Source organism: Mycteria americana, chromosome 23, assembly GCF_035582795.1.
Source record: "Mycteria americana isolate JAX WOST 10 ecotype Jacksonville Zoo and Gardens chromosome 23, USCA_MyAme_1.0, whole genome shotgun sequence".
NCBI classification, from domain to species: domain Eukaryota; kingdom Metazoa; phylum Chordata; class Aves; order Ciconiiformes; family Ciconiidae; genus Mycteria; species Mycteria americana.
In genome coordinates this window covers 2,735,820-2,758,664 of record NC_134387.1, presented here as the reverse complement: position 1 = coordinate 2,758,664, position 22,845 = coordinate 2,735,820, and the positions used below count along the sequence as shown (strand labels likewise).

At 47.9% G+C, this 22,845-nt stretch overlaps 1 protein-coding gene across 1 annotated transcript in view; it reads left to right on the top strand.

Moving 5' to 3' along the window:
• The window catches only part of LOC142420092 (tetraspanin-15-like), a 99,347-nt gene that overhangs the window by 39,314 nt on the left and 37,188 nt on the right, over window positions 1–22,845 (top strand). The window contains exon 3 of the mRNA XM_075523597.1: window positions 21,847–22,032. Coding sequence (XP_075379712.1) covers window positions 21,967–22,032 — 66 coding nt within the window. The 5' untranslated portion in view covers window positions 21,847–21,966. The remainder of the gene's footprint in view (window positions 1–21,846; window positions 22,033–22,845) is intronic.

Sequence of the window (22,845 nt, the reverse complement as noted above, 5' to 3'; positions counted from 1 at the left end):
AAGGAAAGAATAAGAAATGCATGATGTGGTATTTTTTATTTATTTGCTGGCCCCTATTCCAACTTCTCTGTAAAGGAGAGACATCCCTGCAAATCCTTTTTCTCTTCCCCCTGCTCCCCTCTTGCAAGCTGTGGGCATCTTTGAGATGGGAACTTTTGGGACCTGATTTTTGTCTTGGCTGTTATCATCTTGATGAATTCAACAACTTGTAGAGGGTTGGGGGGGGGGAAAAGCCCCTGTTCCTGGAAGCAGCCTCTCAACCAAAGCTGCAAGATGCAGGAGCCCAAAGGTTCAGGTACTCTTGCTGGAGGTGGACGCAGCTGCAAAGTCTTTGCTTCTGAGAAGCTTTTAATCTCTCTCTCTCTCTTGTTTTTTTTTTTTTTCTTTTTTTTTTTTCGTCATGAGGACTCTTGTGCTAAGAAGGTGTTGGGTCCTTTTGAAAAGCTTGAAGCATTGCCGGCCACAATCTCTGTGCCGGTGTGCAGCAGCATCTTTTCTTTTTTGTACTTAAAAAGAAATCTCGGGTCCTGTGGGCTTGGCAGCAAGAGCTATGGCAAGCAATCCCAGGCTGAGGACGGGTTTATTGATGTTTTCCCTGTACCAAATGGCCAGGCATGTCGGAAAGCATGTGGTGGGGAAGGTGATCTGTGGGATTTTGGGGGGATTGCTACAGCTTTAGCAAAGCTGCTCTTAATTCCTAGGAAAAGTACTTCAGAGGTTGCTCAGCACCTGATTTAACCCACCGCTGAGGCAGAGGAGGAGCAACAGACCTGAGCAAGACCCGGGGAGGAAAACTTAATGGGTGCAAAAGCAGGATGTGGTGCGAGCTCGTAGTCTCTAATGATGGCATTTTTATCGGGAGGTCACATCATCTTGCAAACTCCTGCTTTCAGCATTGACAGAAGGAAAAATCGCTCTGGTTTGGCTTCAGCCCCTTCGGCGGTTGGCTTGCAGCGCACAAAGAAACAGCCGCGCGCCTCCGCCGCTCTTCTGCTTGCTATAACTCTTCGTTACGGTGAGAGCACCGTGCATTTCCAAGTGTTGGCCTTTTACTTATTAAATGACGGCTTTATTTCGACCTGGCAACATCTGCCAAAAGTGCTCTAAATGAAGAGCAGAGATTATCTGTAATGCAAACAGCCCCGCTCTCTAGGCTGTGCGCAAATGAAATGAAGTGGGCTAAATTGGATGATTGCTCTAAGCAATTTAAACCCGAATATATCTTGCTGGGGTTGCCTCTCTTCTTTCCTCCTCTTGGTTTTTTGGGCATTGACTTGTGTATTTGCAAGCCTGTGCCCTAAGATATTGTTTGTTTCTGGGTAATTAAAAGCTTATTAAGGGATGTGCCTCACCTTGGCTCATTGCTGTGATGCTGGAGGGGTAGAGGGGAAACATCATGGAGCTGGTGGGAGGATGCAGAGTCTCCTGGCCTTGCTGCAAGGGAAACAGGGATAATTTGAGGGAGGATTTTGGCATCTGGGCTCCGTGCAAATCTCTGGCTTCGTGCACGTCTTCCCTGAATGGTTTGCAGCTCGATTGCTAGAAATCCAGCAATTGCACTGCATGCTTTGAGCGTAGCAACCATTGCTTGGGATGAGTAGAAATGTTCTGGGTGTTAAGCCGGACAGGGTTTGCTGACTGCTGGCCGGCATCCTGCCGGGAGCGTGCTGGCCCTGAATTCCCATAGAAAACTCCTGGGTTAGTTACGGCTTCCTGCAGCGTGATTGGGGTTTTTTTGGGCATGCCAAAAGACCAGGGTTATAAATAGTTGACTGGTGCAACTAAAGCCTGGGATTCCTTCCTTAAAAACATTTCCTAAGGGCGTTTGAGTAATTGCCAAATTTTAAATGTGCTAGGTGTTGTCAGACAAGTGCTGTTATTTCCAGGCGGGTTGTGCTTTAATGTGCTTTGCTCTTAAAAGAGAAGGCGCTTGTTTTATTCCAAAGGGAAGTAGCGCCGAGATGCTGTCCTTGGAGATCCTGGCTGCGGGGTGGGGGACAGCAGAGATACCTGTAGGTGAGTTTGCACTTTCCACCTGGCTTCTTTTAGGGTCGTAACAAGTCCAAGAAACGAGACTGTGTCTTTGGTGGAAGCTTATGGGTGGAAGAAAAACAGCTTTAAGCCATGAATTTGCTGTTCTGGGGGGGAAAAAAAAAGGTAAAAAAATCCCCTTGTGCGTTGGGGCAGGGTGATGGTAAAAGGGACCTGCCAGCACCTTGATGCCACTCCGGGAGCGCATGGGCTTTGCCTCCTCTCCTTGGTGCGTGCTGCCGGAGGAAGGGTTTGATTAGATAATTGTATCATGAGCAGCTCCAACAACTGTCAGGATGGATAAAGCTCCTGAAGGCAAGAGATAGAAAAGACCTCAATTATTTCCATGGTTTTTGAACCTGGGAAAGGCTACTGGGAATGGGTAAGGATTGAAGGGGAGGCAGAAACGGCTGGGGGAGGGAGGCAGCGGGGGGGTGTTAGGAGTTGATTTGTAGGCAGACAGAGTCATCTTTTTATGTTTTCCACTTAAATTTTGACTTCTGAGGAATCGCAGGTGGCGGATATTGCATTGATATTCGGATCCCTCAGTGCTGCACTGGGATTTTGGGCCAGCAGAGCTGCTCTGTCCTTGGCCAAAACTGCCTTTATTTCCTTTGTATGTGATTGTTTGGTGGGGTTTTTTTTTTGTTTTATTTTGTTTTTTTTTAATTGGGTTCCTCCCTGTGGCTGCTGGTTTTCCTGCAACAGATGAGTCATTTGTGCAATGAGTTCAAGCTGAGACTGGTGCTGGAAGAAATACCTTTAGGGCAAAATATCATTGTAAAGGGAAACTACCGCTGGACCACCTGATCCAGCACCCGTTCAGGATTAGGCAGGGATGCTAGAATTAATGCCAATCCTTATTTTTCTTTTGGAAAAGAGGTTTTTGTCATGCCAGGCATCTCGTACACCGAGCCGCCCTCGCAGCTGTGCAGTGCTGAGCTCGGCGGCTGTGTTTTATCCAGCAAGGTTTGATTAGTGCTGACATAGATGACTTGCAGCTCTAATTTATCTTAGTAGCTGGAGTTTTTGTCTGGCTGGTCATTAATGGCAATTAATACTTGCCCTGGGTACCTTTGATGGCATTCCCCCGCAGATAAACCTCTTTTTAATGCTAAACATGCTATTTTTCTATCTAGAACCCACTTTTCTTCTTATTGGGGATTTAATCTCTGGCAATATGGCTAAACATATGTTTGGTGTGTTTGTCCAGAGGCTTATCAGGATTTGATGTCTCTTGGCTTATGCAAGAACTAGGGATTTATAAAACCTTCAGTGCTTTTATTATTCCAAAACCCAAATAGAGGCGGCGGCTCTTGGTTACGGGTGCTATCGATCCATACTGGGTTGCAATGGGGAACGCTGGTGGAGAGGCTGCTTGAGTGACTCATTTTGTGTTCGGCATTTCTGCCTCGGATGTTAAATGTTTCTAAAGCTCTGTCTGCAAGTTATTTAGTCCGTATTTTCCCAGCTGCATGAGGTCTGTACTTGCGTCGATCAAGTGAGCGACGCCGACTGCCGCGGGGATGCGGAGCGGTGAAGCTGTTGCTAAAGCAGCTGGTGCAATTGTTTAGGGGTGTAAGAGGAAAAAAGGCATAAAGAAATGAAATGTAGTTTAATATTTTGAGGCTGAAATTCAGATCTGGGTGATACTCAAGTGTTAAGGGGAGGAGTGAGGCTGGAAGGTGGCTCTAGCTCTTGCAGTCCCACCTGCTCCCTATTCTTTAGGCGTGGAAGGTCCAAAGGCTTGGGGGCAGCAGGACTGCTGTCAACAGGATAAATAGTGCCTTTTTTTTTTTTGCCCGATTTCATTGCTCATGCGTTATCCTCTGGCACAGACTCTCTGCAGCTTGTGTGAGCCCACCCGACCACCTCTGCAGAAGGGGGACGGAGACCAAACGCTTCTCTCCCGCATGAACTTCAATCTGCAATAGGAACCGGTGCCCTTTGGAGACCTTCTGCTAGCAAGCAGCTGAATTAAACTTGTGGATGCCACAAAAATGGTTTTAAAATAGCAAATTGGTGCGATCTGGGGGGGCTTTTCCCTCCCTGGAGCCAGTGCAGGACAGAGGCTGCAGGAAGGTGACTTTCAAGGGAGTATGATTATTTTTAGCAATAAACTATTCAGTCCAAATTTCCTCACACTTGGCCTGAAAATATCTTGTAGCGTGACTGACACACCTAAGGAAGCAGCAACTGAAGGATTAAAAAAAAATGCGTGCGTTTACTGTAGAGAAATTGGAGCTGGCTGTTAACCTACGCTCGGTGCATGGATACTGGGCATCTTCACGGGCTTTCTGCGCTCCCGAGGACGTGCGCGGTGGTAACACGACGTAGTTGTTTATCTGGGGCCTGGGTACACACAAATGTGCCTTTTGGCGTCCCCTCAGAGCTTCCCATTTATTTGGGGGGCTTCAAAACTTATGTGAACAGCACTAAATAGGAGTTAAAAGGCACTGAGAAGTGAGATGATCCTTTATTGCGCCTTTTTTTTTTTTTTACTGCTCTGCTGTCTCTGAGCAGGTTTTGGTCCGTGACCACCAGCAAAAGCAACATTTTGGAGGTGGAATAAATGTTATCCATTTATTTGGCCAACAGACATTCTCTTATTTCTCCTGATTTATTTTTCTTTCCGCTCCCCCCCACACAGATGTTATGACACGTTTCTGGCTGTAAGTCCTTTTTCTCGCCAGGATATCAAATGAGAGGATCCTGCTACTACTTGGTGCAAAGAGGAGCTGTTGGGAGGTGGTATTGCCTGGCTTTGTGCTGGCTTTTAACAACGTGTATGGAGAGAAACAGTAACTTTGGCAGAACAGCATCACACCAAGATTATGATCTTGCGACGAGGTGGTAGCCAGTAACACCTATAGGTCTGTGGCATGCAGAGATTTTGGGTCTGCGGGTAAAGTCTGGCTTATTTGATTTATAAGCATTTCACATTTGCAACTTGTACCAAAATATATCTGTCCTACTCGTGGCTGGGATTGTTTTCGATGGTGAGATGATGGCTTTTCTCTCCCCGGTGTGGTTGAGTAGGGTGTTTAATGCTGCGGTTGCAGAGGGTTAAGGTTCCTTTCTGTGCTGCTCGGGCTGAAGTTTGACTTTTGGCTCTTTAGGACGACTTAGCAAAGGGACTGGCTTTGTCCCTATTAGTCGTACTTTCCCCGCTGATTCTGCCAAGCCTGTTCCCTTGGCTGTGGTTTCGCTGGATAGTAGGTAGGGACAGTGGGAATCTCGTTCATGCACATCGCTAATTAGATGACAAGGCATTTGGCTATTTATCGAACATATATAAAATTATCCATGTTCCTTTTCTGGGTTAAGTAAAGGTGGCCCATCCACCTAGGTGAAGACTGGTGATTAATGTCTTTTGGCAGGATAGATGACGCATCATGATTCCAAGTCCATAACATCCCTTCATGCTAATAATACCCTAACACAAGCTTTTGTCACCCTTGGCAGCTTTTGTCACCCTTTTTTGTCACCATTGGCACTCCTGGGGTGGTCCGGCTCCTACCTTAGATAGATAGAAAGAATCAGTTCATTAAATGATACAATTACAATTCAATAATCAATTAAGATCTTACAACAGTCTGTACTTGACTAACAAATATATGTACAATGTCCGCTGAAGAAAATAGCGCCCGATTTGATAAACGACGAACAACCTTTTCCTGTCGGGAAGTGGAGAGTCCCAATTCTGTTAACAACTCATAATTGCCTTGATACCATTTTCCACGTGCCCCTAATGGAAATCCTATACATTTGATAGTATCGGTATTCATCAATTCTTGAATTTGATCTTTTAGGTGTTGATTTAGGTGTTGATATTTCTTAACTTTCTCTGCTGCTGCATCAGCCAGCGATGCTGGTCTACTCTCATACCTCACTGTGATGTCAACTACTAGGGCCTGATCCTCCTTAACAAATACTAAGTCCGGCTTATGTAATTCATTTTGTTCGTCTTTCAATAGCGGCTCCTGGAATACAATCCATTCCTTCGTTTTGGCCTCATCTATTCACGTAATTGATTATGTCTTTTGACCCTAGCATCCGGTACTGCTGGACAATATCCAATAATGTGCAAACAGGTCTCGTTCTCCACCTGGCAATGTCAGCACAATTTAATTTGAGTCTCTTGTCTTCCCCTTGCTAAAAATTGTCTTGTGGGGTAGATGTTAGCTCTCGGCTGTAATGCCATGATGAGCTTTCTGTGGGGAATGCCTCTGTAAAGTTGTTACTGATGTTACAGCCAGTTGTTACTGATCTTATCCTTCTCAAAGTTGGAAATTCCACGGCCCTGGGAAACCAACTTGGTCCAGTTCACAAATTCCAGTTACAGGGTCTCGGAAAGATGACTTTTGGGACGGGCATCTCCTATTCTGAGACTGGTTTCTCATCACCTAGTCCCTCTGATATCACCATAACTGCTTTTGGGTCCCATATGGATGGAATTTTATCCTTATCTCTTCCTGCTGCAAGGATGGTCCTCCAAGGTGTGTTAAAGGATCTGGTGCGGCTACAAGTGGGAGCTGAAGCTGGGAAGATTCTGTAGTGGGAGGCAATGGGCTTTTTAACACTTATGTCTTGCAACGGCCTGAGGCGTAAAAGCTTTTAAATCCACCAAAGAAACATGTTTTTCAGGGAGAATAGTCAGCGAAGGGTTGATTTCAGCCATTGCATGGTTCTAACTTTGTGCCAAAGCTCCGTAAGGATTAATATCCAGTTCAGATCTGTTTTTCCCTGCTCTCCATCCATACTTAGGGCTGAGTTATCATCATCATGATCACATCCAAGACATAAGGCTCAGCTCCAGAAGGTGGAAAAGACCTAAAAAGACTTTTTCTTAAGCTGTTGAAGTAGCATTTCTGCTTCAAGGTCTCAAGTGCCTAGGAAATAGCTAAGCCTGGGAGGCTTTTGAGTAGAGATGAGTGATAAAGCAGAGCTGCATTATTACAGGAACATAAATGAATTTACTCCATAGTTATAGCCCGTGGGGCTGTGCATCACCTCTGTGAAACATATTGCTTCCTTGAGGCCTATAGAGGAAAACCCAGCCCTGAAGCCCTGGGTGTGGAGAAGACCATTAAACGGGCAAATCGCTGGGCTCTGCTGAACCCAACCTCCTGCTCCGGCATGTGTTTTTTCAAGAGGAAAAAAAGCCAGTTTCCACATTTTTATTTGAGGTGCTCAGCAAGCCAGGACAAGCTTTTCTGGGTGTGCACAGGTAGCGATTTTTAAATTTCTCCTATAGGTTCTTGCTCTCCCTATATAGCATCTTCTACTGTCAACGGTGGCTTTGGGCAGCAAGTCCTTATTGCTAGTGCTGGGCACTAATACCGAGCTACCTGGACCCCGGTATCCTCAGGAGGGTATTTTTCAGCTCCCTAATTGAAAGCCTGAGAATGAGAGCAGGGTTGTATGGCTGGGCTGAGCAACACTTATTTATCATCAGGGCTGTAAATCAGGCTTGTGTGGCTGGGGAAAAACCAGAAGCCGCTCTGGCATTTGAGCCAGAGGCTCAAAATTGAGGGGTTTTATTGCATTAGAGGCTCAAAATTGAGGGGTTTTATTGCATTAGAGGCTTTGGTTTTCTCTGTTGCCATAGGATGGTGTGTGTTGGTCCAGGGTCGGTTGCGTGTTGGTGGGAAGGAGTTTGGAAAGAGCCTGTATGTCTCCTTACAAGCCATGGCCTTGATGGATTTTTCTCCAATTCCAGGCGATACGTTAGCAGTTTAACCATGCATAACCTGAGTTGCCAAATATCTCTGCAATATCTGCTGTGACTTACTGTGGAAAGGTGCAGCTCCCTCTGCAACATTGGTTGACGTCAGATCTATCGTACCCGTCGTGATGGCGCGGTCGATCCTGCCGCGGAGATCTGGAAAAAAGCCGAGCAAATCGCATGAGGAACGTTTGCTGGGGATGAAATTACGGGTGGTTGATTGCAGTGGCTCCCGTTCTGGGCAAATTGTAACAAGCTTGGGGACTTCCAAGAAGTTCTTGATTTTAAAAAAGAAAATATGCACAATTAAGGGGGAGGGGGGGAACGAACAAGGAAAATACATGCTCAGAATAATTTGTGCATAACTAAACCCTTCCGACTCCTTGAGAGTGGAGGGGGAAGGTTGTTTTTTCCCCAAACTGGAGCCCAAGCTGCTGGATAACTTCTGCAGCCCCATGGCTTTATTATTTAGCACCTTTAGCCAGGTATCTCGCAGCAATGGATTAAATATCCATGGCAGAGACTAAATCTTAGCACAGGAGTGAGAAATGGCTATAAGGAAAACTGCAGCACCTCCGTCTGCATTTCCCAGGCGGAGACCTAGGTCTGGACCCCACACAGACCGTGAGGTCGAGGTAAAGAGGGGTTATTTTTAGTTTTTAGTTATTTTTAGCGTTGGGAACCCATGTAATGAGTTTGTTGTTTGTTGCGGGTTAATTAGCGAGGCTTTTTAATGGAGAGAACTGCGGTGACTCAGTGTTTTGGAAAGAGTCTTTGGGGCCGTGGCTTCCCAGTGGGTTTTACCCAGCGCTGCAGGGAGCATAGCTTGCATAGAAAATGGAATCAAATTCCTGTTTTCCTGAGTTTTATGAACTAATAAATAATCTTTAAAAAAAAAAAAAGACAGGAAAAGGCAAAGCTGCCAACTATGAGCTACAACTTCATCTTTGTTTTGCAATTATAACTTCTCTGCTGGCAAAACCTGATTTCTTGGGGCTATAAGCCTGGCAGTCTCTGTACCCTTTGGCATGTACTAGCCCAAATTATAAGCGATATTTTGCTGAAGCAGTATCTGTCAGATGTCCCACCGTGTCTGTGTGGGTTTTTTTTTTAACCCAGCTAAGCTCTGGGCATTTGCATCCACCTGCACAGCTCCAGCACTGAGGCTCAGCGGAGCAACTGGCCAGAAAGGAGACATCAAGACAGTTAAAAAGTGGGGGAACAGGGGGAAAAAAAAAAAAAAGAAGTGACCCCAGTGAATGGGGTCTTTAGGAGCTGCAAGGAAGGAAAGCGGCAGAAACCCTGGGCACATATGAACCTTGCAAATACCCAGCGGAAGGCAATGCTGTCCCACCTTCTCTAATTAAATTGCAGGGCTTTGAGCTGCAGAGGCCGGGAGTATCAGTCACTTCCCAAGGGGATAATAACGCAGGTTGGTGGAGGACTGCTCTGTCCCGTGCTATTAAAAGTGATGTTCTGCAGACCGATACTGACCCAGGGAGATGCTTGAGTGCAATTGAACCGCAGGAGCGAGCGACTCCTCTTCTCCACATTGCTTTTATGGCGTGGGCATGGTGGCTGCAGCGTGACGCCGGGCTTGGCACCTCCAAGCCCCGCTTTCTATCCTCTTCATGTAATCGTTGTGGTTTACAAATCGGAAAATTGCACATTAATGCTTTGGTTTTATTCCTGCTCATCATCTTCCAGCATTGCTTGCTTATTATCTTAACTCCTCGGAACGATTTCTCCTCCCACCCCCCTGCTGCTCACTTTGTTCTTTATAGCTGCTGTGCTCGTGGTCGTAGCAAACCAGCTGCGCTGCGGTTTGCAGCAGCACAGATTAACATTTTCCACTTTAATCACTGCCTGGGAAAAAAAATACAGGCCAAGTTGTCATTCGAGTAATGCAATTGCACCATGGAAGGTCTTTTCATTTGCTGCTGTGTTTGTTAAACAGGTTGGCGCTTTCAGCTGCTGCAGGAGGGGGTAGCGAAGCCGAGGGAAGTGTGTAACATGGGATCTGGTGCTTAAATATAGCTTGGACGTGGAGTGCAACATGTAGGATTTCATTTGGAAACTGGCAACTTGGCTTACTCATGGCCCAATAATGAGAAACAACTCCTGCGTGTGGCTTGAGCTTCGGGTGTAAAAAGTGTTCGGCTAATTTTTTTCCAGCAGGACAGATGCAGGGTTGGAAAGACCTGGGAGAAGGAGGGAATGGGACTTGCTGTTGGCCATGAAGATGGAAAAACTAGCCTTGAGAGTATATCTGGGGAGAAAAATAAAGGCACAGGGCTTATCTTCTCATTAAATAAGGAATTCTTACTAGTGTGGAGTTTTGCAACAACAGAGATGACAGCGCTGAAAGGCACAGGCGAAAGTGGTCAGTTAAAGCCTTAGAAATCCCACATCAAAGCTTGCAAATGGGGTTAAGATTAGCACAAATAGTTGCTAATGAAGTCGCAGGGATGAGTAAAACTCTTGCTTTCCACGGTTCTGGTATGATAGGGAGTAAAACCAAACTCCGCATCAGCAAAGGGGATGTAATATGGTTTGACAGCCTGATGCTGAGGGAGATGAGCAGGGAGTTTGCCATTTAAACCCGTTTTACTGTTCATCTGCAAAACTTTTTCCCCACGTAGGATGTTCAGCGTGGCTTGCTTGCAAAAGGAGCGCAGATGAGAGCTGCGGCAGCACCGCTTTTCATGGAATTAAATGCTAAATTAGTTGGCAGTAACTATAATTTGGGTGCTCTCGTGTCCGTCTGAAGAAGGATGGAGCGAGGCTGTGGTGTGCAGCCGTTTCCCTGGCTCGGAGAGGGTAGGATGGATCCCATCCCTGCAGTGTGGGCGGCCCTGAGCTTGCCTGGGCTGAAGTGCTAAACCTTAAATTAGCACTTTCCAGTCCTAACTTGGCTCTAGGGAATTGCAGCAGGATCTTATGAAAAGCCTCACTAATTAATTTATGCAACAGGCATCATTAAGGCAGTGAACCCAGGCACCAAAGCAGCAAACGCTGGCTGCTCCCTTAGCACTTCTAGCTGCGAAGTGGCCATTCCTAGCCCATTTAAATGAGTTTTGGGGCTGCTAAGGAGTTTTTTGGCTGACCCACTCCTGGGTGCAGCTGAGGGACCCCAGGCTGCCCAGCTTGGGCCAGAGGTTGGAGCTGGGGCCAGGTGAGGAGCAGGCAGCGTGCAGCAGCCACTTCCATCTAGCAGCTTAGCAAAATCATTGTGTGGATCTCCACCAGGCCCCTGATCTAGTTTTTTGACCATGAAACCTATCCTAAAAGCTCCCTAAGCCCCTTTTTCCCCTCTGGCTGCTTGCGCAGGGCTCATCTCTGCTTGTGCATGGGACTCCCCTTGCACCCAGCAAAGCCCCGTTCCCTTGCATCCCCTCCTTACCCGAAAGCACCACCAAATCCTGCTTAAGGTCCTCTCCGTGTTTCTGGGGGGCAAAATTTAATCTGCAAAGGTAAAGCTGGCAAAGTTGAGTGGCAGTTGGGTGCCTGGGCTTGTCAAGCTCGCTGTGCCAGCGATTTGCAATTAATATGCTGGGGAGCCCCACTCGGGGAAAGAAGTAGCATCTTTATTGAAGGCGCTTGGTATGCTGGCTGCATGCGGAGCCGACTGAAGCACCACCGAGGGCACATTAATAGCACGGCTTGGCCCCTCGGAGGGTTTAGCATGTTTTCCTGCAGCCTCGGTTTTTTGTTTTACTGGATTATTATAGGAAACTTGCTGCCTGTAAAGCCTGGGGTGATTTGTGGGGTGGGAAGGGAATCCCCATCCTCCAGGCATTGGAGGGGGACAGGGCTTTGCCAGTGGAAAATCTCCCTCCAGCAGCAGCATCACCCCCTCAAATGGCTCCAGACCCCCAAATTTTGGCCACTGGTTGACGTCCGGCGGTTTGAACGGTCCCTGTTGGTCCCGAGCATTAAATGCCGGCTGAGTCATTTTTTCCAGCAGTTAATGATTGCCTGGGCCTGATGCTGCCAGAAGCAGTGTCGTGTTAATGATTAAAACCCATAAATAAGGGCTTGCTCATTCCCCATGTGCGAAGCCACTCTACGACCAGCTCCAGCAGCATTGCCAGAGGGGAAAAAATATTCAGGAATAAAACCCACCCTGTTCCCATCGCCCTTCCCCGCTCCCTCCGTACCCCGAGAGCATTGTGCCAGAGCGATGTTAAATAGAGCAAAATTTCAAGTCCTGTTTAAATTTGAACTGCAGAATTTATTCCACTCAACATTAAGCTTTTTAAAAGCTACGTCTGCCTCTCCCTCGTATCCGGCAGGGCTTGTGCGTTGTCTATCCATTACGGTAATGTTAGTATAAATAAATGGATGATTTAAGGTTGGCTCCTGTCTACTCATCTCTGAGTGCATCTCTATAGATGTAAGCAGCAAAGCATCCGTATGCATTTGTGCTGCCAGAAGAGCGTTGATCATCTCTTTTGCAGAAAGGAAAGCACAGTATAAAATTTTATTTGCTTGGGGAAAAAAAAAAAAAGTAAAATTTAAAGATCTCTGGACGTCTGGTGAAGGGGTTTGAGCTTTCTGGGGAAAATGCTGAATTCCTGCTCATGCACGTGAGAGTGGGAGCTGGGAGAGGGACCTGCTGCTGCTTTTGCAGGTGTGCTTTGATTTAAATTAAGGAATTTTTAAGAGAAATAAAAATCATTCCCGATTCACATGTGGGACTGCTGTGCCCCTGCACCAGCAATCCTCCTCGGGCCGAGGTCCGGGTGACAGCAAAAATCAGCGCCACAGAAATCAAATCTCTCCTTTCTTGAGTGCATTAATGGAGTCGTGTACAAGTAGCCGGAGAGTTTTATTGCTGTTCCCATCCCTGCAGGCACAAATCTGGTTTTTTAGCAATGAGTTGTATGGCATAATTAACCGCTTGTGGAATATCGGGTGTTAATTACTGGCTGATGGAGAAATGGTGCTGGGGAAGTGCTTGCAATGTTCTGGCCTGATTTATACTGCTGGAGGTTTGGGATTTGCCTGTGATTCAGTGGAGAAGGGGAGAGAGCATGAAATTACTGCTAAAACCTAGAACGAACCAAAGTTTTACCGTGAATCGTTCTCTTAAACGTGGCTTCAAATTAACGTGGAAATTTTAGGCAATGTTGAGCGTTGTCTATGGACCTGATGGTTTAAGTCTGGTTTAAATCTGCTGCTTGAGCCATCCCTTAGCTGTGCGACAGCCTGGTTTTGTAGGGAAATACTTTTTTTCCCTTGCTCTTTTGCACACTAAGTTGACTTCTGAATTAAAGCGAAGAAAGCATATTATATAAATAGGTGAATGCACAGAGGGTTAGTCACCAAGCGCCAAGATTTCTCTGTGCAACGAGCTGAAAATAAGCCCTGCGATCCCTGCGCTGGTGCGCAGTCAAACCGGATGGAAAGAGGTTAGAAAACCATGAGAAAAGTCACGGGGGCAAGTGGGTATTTCTTTGTAATTGACTGTTCTCCTGGCTGCAGCATCCTTCAAAAAGGAAAGAAAGGGTGGAGGCAATACATCATGCGTCTCCCCAAATGTCTCTTGCTCAATGCTGGGTGTTGGAGTTTCTTATTCCAAGAAGAAGAAATTCACAGCGCTAGCTTTATTGGGTGTTAGCAAAATGGAAAGCGCTGGTATAAACCAGGCTCCGACACACTAAAAGTTCATTTTAGATTAGTTTTAAAAAAACGGGGAGAAAAGTTGACTGCTCTCTTTGCTCGTTCAGCCTGATCACAGCCAGCCGTCGCTAAATCATGTCCAGAAATGTCATTTTTAGGACGTGTTTCATCCCGTTATCATATCCTGAGGTGTAATATCCTCAGCGTTTGGGTTCTGCTGGCCATTGATAATCGTGTAACTCTCATCCCATCTTTGCTCTCACCCTTGCAGCTTATATACTAAAAGGAAAGGGATACGATCTCTTCTGCTGCACTGAATTACTCTTCATCTGCTAAGGGCCGGGTAACTGCAGCTCCCACGTCTTTGGGTGCAGCCCTGAGTCACTGTTATTTCTTCAAACCTTGCTTTAAATTCACCATTTGGCTACCCCAGAGGGAAGCAGCATCTTCCTCCCAAGAGCTGGGGTTTTTCAATATTTCCCAGGCCACGAGCCACGTCGCAGATGATGCTCCTTTTTCCTCCCATCTCTGATCCGCACTGAGTCAAGCTGGGTGCTCCTCTTTGCTGGGTGCTCCTCTTTGCTGGGTGCTCCTCTTTGCTGGGTGCTCCTCTTTGCTGGGTGCTCCTCTTTGCTGGGTGCTCCTCTGCGTCGTCGGAGACCGACTGCAGACGCAGCTTTTCCAAGCTCCTCTTTTTGCTCTTTTTATTAAACATCGGTTTTACGCTCTCTAGTACTATGTTTGTCCAGCCATACAAACGCTTCCAGGAGCTGTGCGGTCTCCTGATGCCGGTTTCTTGCTCCCCACACCTTTTCTTTCAAGTGTTAAACCTCACCGACCCTGGGTGTAATAATTTCTCTTTCCTTCTCTCTATTCACGCAAGCGCCAGGCAGCTCAAAGTAGTGTTGAAAGGGAGGTGTTGCACGCAGTAGCAAGCTACAACAGGTAAATCTGGACATCGCTCTCCCGTCCTGGGCTCCGAGCAACTGCATGGGGGGCATCTGTCCCTGTTCTTGTTAAATTTTGGGTGCTTCTTCACCCTTTGCTGCTGCAGGAGAGCTCCTGGGATGGCTGCAGGATTGCAACGGGCTCTTTCAACACGCCGGCAAGGGCAGGAGGCCACGATTACAACACGTTTGCTGTTAAAAACTTGCTAGAGATCCACCCGTGCACCAATTTTCAGAATAATTGTTGGAGTAAATCCACTTAAACAGAGCTTTGCTGTTGCTCCCAGCAGCAAAACCAAGCCACGAACTCAGTAAAGGGTTAACGCCGGCCGCTTGTGCCGCTGCTGCCTTCCCTCTAATTGCTCTCCGCTCCTGCCAGGCGGAAGTCGAGGGAGCAGTTCAAGTTCAAGGCTTGCCTGTGTGCATGTGTATGCTTTTGCTGCTCGGAGGCGGAGGGCAGGAGCTGGCCGGAGCAGGGAGGGTCCGGCGGGCAGCGAGCAAACCCCTCTCGCCGGAGCTGCAAGGATGGCTCAAGCCTCCGAGTGCCGAAATTCCCACCTCTATTACTACAGCATCAAATTTGCTCTGTCCACCTATGCCACCCTCTTCTCGGTAGGTGCTCCGGTTGCTTTTCTGTCCTTCCTGGTGTTTCCCCCCACCATACCACCCCTGTGGGTCGGATTTTACTTTTCAGTGTCAAAATTTCCCCTTCCAAGGCATCAAATCCTTGCGGTAGAATCAGGTGCCGCGAAGCCCCTTGCGCTTGGTGCTAGCTGGGTCCAAAATGGGCAATCTTAGGCGAGACCACGGGTTTTGGTGGATTTAAGAGCACCTCCCTGGGACTGCGCATCCCCAGAGCCGCTCTTGCAAATCCCTTGTGGCAGTGAGTAGCGTTTCAAGGCATTTGGAGTGTAAACACGGAAATTTAATGTTTTCACCACATAAGCACCCGTTGGGCGGCGTTGCCAGCCGGATCCCTCCTGCCCGTCTCGGCCGTTGCATTTACATCGTTCAATAGGGACAAGGCATGAAAGCAGACATTGAGTGGTGGGTATTTTAGCCAGGTTGGTTATTTTAAGAGGAAAAAATAAAGCTTTTTTTAAGCAGTTTTGAATCATTGAGGCAGCTACGGACGGGGCAGGGCTTCCCCAGCACCTGGGAGGTGCAAGCACGTGTCGGAGCAGGGGAAGGGGAAGCAAGAAATTTTCCGTCCCTTTAGGGTCTGTGCATCCTCAGTTAATGCACGAGATATGAAGTTAGCCCCTTCCCGGGGTTAATCCTGCAGAATCCAGTCCATATTTACAGACATTTCCTCCTGAGGTCTAATTAATCCTCTGCTCCGTGCACGGCTGCCTGCTGGGCGTGTATAGTGGTATGCATATCTCATTGTATAGGTGTAATTGCAGAAATATCTGTGTGACTTCCCAGGCAGGCTGTGAACGGTAAACAGGGTTACAAGCAGAGTCTGAAAATGCTTTTTATTTCCTCTTTTTTTTTTTTTTTTTTTTAAGTGAATGAATTCATTGGGAGGGCAGTGCTCGCCCTCACTAGCCGGGGATGGCGAAGCCCGTTGTCTCACTGCGCCGAATGACTTGTGCCCACCCCAGCACATGAATGAGAATAAGAAAAAAAGGTGTTTTTTTTTTTTGTAGAATATTTCACTGGTCTCCTTGTGCCCTGCTGGGTAGGAAGGCTCCTGAGGGGAGAGGAGACTCGAGTATCTCCCGCGGGGTGGCCAGGACCCTCATGGGACTCCAGCTGCACCCAGCGCGACCAAAAAAATCCAGATTTCTTAACCCGTTTCTGGCTGCCGGTTTGAGTTTTTGGGTAAGGATAGTACAATATTTTTGCTTGCAAAATTAATCTGCAGGAAAACCTGTCACTGTGGTTTTGGTTTCTCTAAAGAGCTGAGTTTTGCTCAGTTTGAGGTTTCCCCAAATGCCTTTAAGCAGCTGTAGGGATGGGGAGGAGGTGCAGGTTTTTTTCTCCCAACTAATCTGAACCCAGGTCGGGGCTGCGCTTTGCAAACGTAGATTAACGGTGGGATGGACCGGCACAATCTCAATGCTAGATGCTTATTAATTGTTGGGGCATGAGGCTCAGTGGGGCATCCTGGTGAGTCCGCCAGCAAGAAGAGACTCAACAATCTCCCAGTGACCGGAAAATAGCTGCAAAAATGCCACTTTGAATCGCTCCGACCCAGCCTGCCTTCAACCCTGGGACGCTCCTCGCGTGGGGACGTTGCCCCGTTGAATCCATACGGATCGCACGGCTCCTGCAAGCTTTTCAGCCGCCTGACCTACTTCTGGCCTCATTTGCACATGTCGCCGCCGTATTAATTCAACGGCGCTGCTGAACCCTTCAAAACCTCGTTAACCAGACGTGACCGAGGCTGGGTTTTGCTCTGGCCAAATGCACTTGATAAAAAATGATTGTGTAGGAACTTCTCGCTCGCATCACATGAGGGTTTCAAAAAATTTAACCCCCCTGGGTAAAAATTCAGTGGAATAAGACTGGAGTTGGTTCACCATGAAAGATCGAGGCGGTTTGGGGTGAGAGCAATCACGGTTTTCTAGCGTAGGGTTGTCCCAGCCTGCAGAAAACTGGATCTAGTGCCGCTAGATCCTTTCCAGGGCTTTCCTGTAATGAAAGCACTTATTTATAGGTGGGAAAATCAGTAAAGGAGTGTGGAATAAGCCGGAGAGTGGCTTTAAACCGAATATGGAGCGAACGTCAGGGAGGTTTGAGCACTGTGGGTTGGACTGGCTGGTTTCATACAGGTGAATTTAATCCTCGTTGTCAAGGATTCAGCGGAGCATAGATTTGAAGTTTTCAAAAAGAAGTGCTTCTTTCCTTTTCTTACTTTTCGCATAAAATTGAAAACTGCTATTTTAATTGACCCTTAGAAAAGTATATTTTTTTACATTCCTTCGTACCATCAGCAGTTAAGCATTATACGATGTATTTAATCACTGTATTATTAATCCCGCGATTCTATCTTTTAATGACTAAAAGCATTTAGCACTTCCTATATCGCGGTTTCTCGCCTGCACGTTACAATAAAACCCTCTGAGGAGGAGCGGGAGTGCCCTGTCTGCTAATTTGAAGGTAGACGGGTCTTCAAAAGCTGGGAAGAACGATTCTGCTGTGAGCCGGGGATTTGAAAAACCAGAGTTTTGCCCTTGGTTTTGCACCTTTGGTCATCTTGGATGGAGAATGAAGCGATGCCCCTCCCCAGACCAGTGCTCTGACTCACATAATCTGGCTGCTGGGGTCTGCGTGGGCTTGAAGCCACCGTCATCGTGACCTTTTGGTGTTCCCAAATAAGGAGAAGTTACTGCCTCACGTTAGCACGGCGTTGACTCATCCATTTAATGCCATTCACCCTGGAACGGGCCATGTCTGCCGCTTGGCCCTTGGCAGGCTTCGAGGTTGCGCTGCTTCGGTCGTGTTAACATCCCCTTGTATTCGCGGTACCCGTTTGCTCTGAATGTGGCTGAGAGTAACTCTCGTTACTCGGGTCTTTTGGGTCTTGGACAAGGGGAACGTGGCATCTCTTAGGTATTTAGTGAGATTTTTAGGACAGGGTAGGACCGTGCATGTCTCTTGTTAGCACTGGTAGGACCACGCACATCTCCTGTTAGCATCGGGTAGCTGCCTCTGTGCCAAAGCTGAGTCATGCAAGGATGGAGAAGCAATCGCAAGCACCAGAGCGCCCATAGCTCGAAGAGGGTTTTGCAAACTGCCCGTCTCACCTGTGGGTTAGCTGTGAGCTCAAGCCACCCGTTTGGCACCCCCCAAACCCTGCCAGCATTATCAGAGCTGTGTATTATTTTATTTTATGTTCATTAATTGCCTTTCATCCCACTTCTTGACCTCCAGATCTCTAAATGACTCTGCGATCAGTGGGGCAGGGATTTCCACCAGGGATTTCCACCTTTAACTCTTCTTCCCAGGTCCCCAACTCCCACCGCACCAGCTCTTTCCTTGCCATTAGATGGAGAAATGCCTGGAGAGGAAAACCAGCATCTCTGTTATCCCACTAAGACGAGACGAGGTTGGAGCGAAACAACTTTGGAAATGGGCTGCAAAGGTGGGGAAGGGTTGGTCATAGCAACTTGTATCGGGTTGAGAAATTCAACTTTGGAATTTTATCCATCCAGGAGTATGGGAGGAAGGGAGGAGAGGATGTCACGGGGGTCCTTTTTGGGGTGGGAATGGAGGTTGAACATGCCAGGCGGCTGCTCGCTGCCCTCCATCCCCTGTCTACTCGGCTCCTACAAACTCCAAGAAGCACTAAAATCAAGCAGGGCTGAAATTAAAACCAAAGGTGATTTCTTCCCACCTTATACAAGGAGAATTGATGCAGGACGCCTTCACCGCAAGGTCTGGCGGAGTTGCAGCCACCCCCTTGGCTTTCGCCACGGTGATGGTTCGATCGTGTGGTTATTATCATGTAGAAACAGGGTAATCATCCTCTCCTTAGAGGGTAAGTGCAGATTTGCTTTTTCTCTTGGATGCATTGCAGAGCAGTTGTAATTACCAGCTGCTGTCTATCTGGTGTTTGCACTGTATTAAGGTGATCACCAGGCAATTAATATGTAACTACAGAGGATTTACCAGCAAACTTAGTTATGTGCCTTACCACGTTATCGAGCGTGGGTGGTAGAAAAGGGATGTGATACCAGGAATCAAAAATATCTGTGCTGATTGAATTTGTATGGCAAAAACAGGTCCCCCGTCCCTCCCCCCGAGAAACCCAGTGATAGAAACCAAAGCAGCCAGGCTTTGCAAGGAGTGACACAAATTTTGATGCTCATCTCCAGAAGAAGGGGGATGGGATGATCAGGTTTTCGATTAAATACATGGTTATTTCCCTTGCAGTTTTTTTACAGTGCTGCATAGGTCCTGGCAAAGACTTTGATGTTGCTGGTTTGCTCCAAATCCATCATTTTTTCACAGAAACCCCGCTTTTCAGGGAATGCTGGTCTTTTCTCCCCAGCTCTTTTCCATCCAAATCCCTTTGCCACCCACCTTGCAACAGCATCGCTCCCTGCTCGTCCTTCCAAAACTCATTATATTCAAGCAAGCTTTCCTTTGCAATCTGCCTTTGTTGGGAGATGTGCCAGTATATCCATTCCCTTCCTCGAGGTGTGTGTTGCTTTGCAAGATGCTTTCTTGTGCTTTAAGCTGCTTTGAGTAGAAGCAACTCTTTTTTTTTTTTTTTTAATAAATCGGAGGGTGCTTTTTAGCTGGCGGGGTGTGGAGATGGGCTGGGGTCCAGCCTGCAGCGCTAACCCTTAGCAAAGCAGGTTGCAAGGGGCTGGGTGACCTTTTAAACTAGGAGCTAAGCAAGGAGAGAGCCAAGAAATTCAGGTGGATCAGCTCGATATTTGCTTGTTAGTCCCAGGGACTAGTTTGAGTTGCTTGGGCATCAAAGCACGCAGCCTTTTCGAAGCCATGGAACTCAAAAAAAGCCATGCAGCGTGGCTTGGGTTGCCAGCAGTATCTCCCGTGCCGTGCAGCGCCTTTTCCCCATTGCACTTGCATTTCCCCATTGCATTTGCATGGCAAATAAGCGGTGCGTGCTCCCCTCCAAAAAAGAGGGGTGTTACGCATGGCACTGGCGGGGAATTTCCCTGCCAAAGGGATGGCCGTGGCGATGCCGGGAAGGAAGGCAGCACCGCTCTGCAGCAGCCTCATGCATGCCATGTGCTTTAAATTTTTCAAGGATACTTTCAGCCCTGGAAAAGCTATTTTTAAGCGATGTACGTATCCATCCTGAAAACCCTCCGCGGTTTCTCTCCCTTGCTAGTGGGTGAAGCCCATCCCGTGCATGCTGCTTCCTCCGCCCCTCGAGCATCCAGCCCTCGAACCCCCTCCCAGGTTTGCTCCGTGTACTTTCCATGATCTCTTCCCTCACCGGCATCGCAGATGGATTAATTAAAACGGAGAAAGTCGTTCTGATTGGCACGCGGGAGGAACGGTGGGCATTAGCGGGGGACGCATGGTGTGCGTTAATGTCTACCCCCCGCCTTCAAATCCAAATGTATTTCCTGGGACACGGTATAAGAGATAAACATTAAATCAAACCTAATCCCAATGCACCAATCTGACGCTTAAAATAGAGCATAAAGATGAAACTGTGATTAAAAGCCTGTTATCAGAAATAGGTCTGCCTGTTTAGTTTCAAAAAACTAAAATGTCTGTAAAATATCACGAGTCTAAATTTCACTTTCTGAGAAATTTCAATTCCTTTATAGATGAGACGGTGCCTGGAAGCGGACAGTGATTGATAGACATAAACTAGCTACAAAACCACACCAGGAATAGCGTCCAGGCAGAGTAGAGAAGAAAAAAATCAACTCCCCAAAAAAGCAAAGATTGTGCATGAAAATTAAGGGTTGAATTGTCGGCATAAATTAGCAGGAAGAGTTTGAGCAAACTCATTAGGAGCAATGAAGCCTTTTGGAAAGGTGAAAGCAATGGAAAAGGAGCAAAAAAGGGAGGTTTTTTCTCCTCTTTGGAGATGTAGGTTTTTGAGCGTGGGTGTCTGCGGCCGGGGGCTTTCCCCCAGGAGCCTCCTGCTGTGATTTGGGGCGGGGAGGGCTGCAAAAAGCAGCCTGAAAAGGGCTCTGGATGCTCCTCGGTTTCCTCGCTGACCTTTTCAGGTGTCAGCTCAGCGCCGGCTGAGAAGCCGCTCGCCTCTGGCTGTGCCGCAGGGCCGACGGGCGCGATGCGAACGGCTCCTGACAGCACGAAACGCTTGGGATCGCGTTGCTGGCTTTGATGTTGAAGGAGCTGAAGGGATGCAAGCAGCCCTTTTTGGAGCCCTGCTTTATCCCGGCATCGTTAGGCTCTCTTCTTCAATTAAGGCTGTTTCATTGAAAGGGGAGAGAGGGGAGGAAGGCTGTCATAAATAATCCGTTGCTTTTCTTTATGGCACTTTTTATCCAGGGATCAAAAGCGCTTTGTAACAGTGCAGTGAGCTTCGTTTGTAATTGTTGGTGCTGGCACGCGAAGAGAGGGCGAGCGGCTCACTGTGGCTTTGGGTGCAAGTCGGTGCTCGAGCCGGGTGTAAAAAAGATGGAGTGAAATGAGTCGTTTTGGGGATCGTGCTAAGGGTGGAGTTTGGGAGGGTGGGCTGTTGGTGTTAATGACTATCAGCCTCTGGGTCTATCAAACCCAAGGCAAGGGCCAAGCTGTGCATCCAGACAGACCGTAAAGATACGGGCAGGAAGGGGAGAGGAAAAACCCAGCAAAACCTAGCTTAAAGCTGTCCGGCTAGATTGATCATGCTGCAATGATACATCCCCTTCCCAGCCAGAGGAAGAGCAGCCCAGCCTTGAGCAAAAGGGATGTGCCGAGTGCCGACGGCACCGTTTGGGTTTGGAGTTAAATGTCCCGGGGTTGGGTCGGTTGTCCTTGGCCATCTGGGACGCGTTCCACCTCTCCCTCGAAGCCTCTGCTTTTTCCCTGTTGGCGTCCGAATCCCATCCCGTGCTTCCCTTGCAGATCCTCGGCCTTGTGATCCTGTGCGTTGGGATTTACGCTGAAGTGGAGAGGCAAAAGCACAAAACCTTGGAAGGGATCTTCCTGGCTCCGGCCATCATCCTCCTCCTGCTGGGCTTCACTATGTTCGGCGTCTCCTTCATCGGCATGGTGGGGAGCCTCAGGGACAACCGGACGCTGCTGAAGACGGTAAGGCCGTTACCACGCTCTCAGTGCAGCCCTCGGGATGGTCTGGGTGATCTCAAGGAGGAAAATTAATGTATCCTAACGAGTCACCACCACAACTTACAGCAACGGTGTGCCCCTTCCTGGATTTAAATGCTTGCGTGACGTGACTGCTCGGTGTTTTCAGCTCAGCCGTGAAGCCAGCGGAGGCGTAACAGGGAGAGGATATATTTAAATTGCAGAGCTGGCACCCTAATTTCCCTGTTATCCATAGCTGAACGCCTCCCTACATCTGCGGGAAGCGCTGCTGCCTTCCTCCTGAGGTAACAAGGGAGTTATTTTTGAGGCTGAGATCCCATCTCTGGTGGAGCAAAGTCTCCACCGTTAAGTTTATTTTAGCCGTGATGATGCCAATAGAAAATAGCTTTGTTTCCTTTTGCAAGGGAGTTCTTAGCAGAGGGAAAAATTACCTTTGAAGTCCAAACTGGAAGAGATCCAGGACACTAGTGCAAAGCTGTTCACTCCTAACCTGCTTTCCAGGGGTTTTGTCGGTGCGTTGAGCGTCCGACCGCCCGTCCTCCCTGCAGCTCATTGCCTGCCCTTGCCCTGGGGTAACACCTCTGTCTCCAGCGAGGAGCAGGAGGCTGCAGGGATTTATAAACTGAATTATAATCCATTCCCTCCATTCAGATGGGGGCGAAGCTTTTCCATCACCCTCAGCCAGGGCCAACGTCCATCAACAAGCTCCGTGACAGCTCTTTTGGCTCTTTGGCTGTATCTGACGCTCCGTTGGTGAGGAAGTTGCTTTCGGATGAATAATCCGTGCTGGTCCACGGA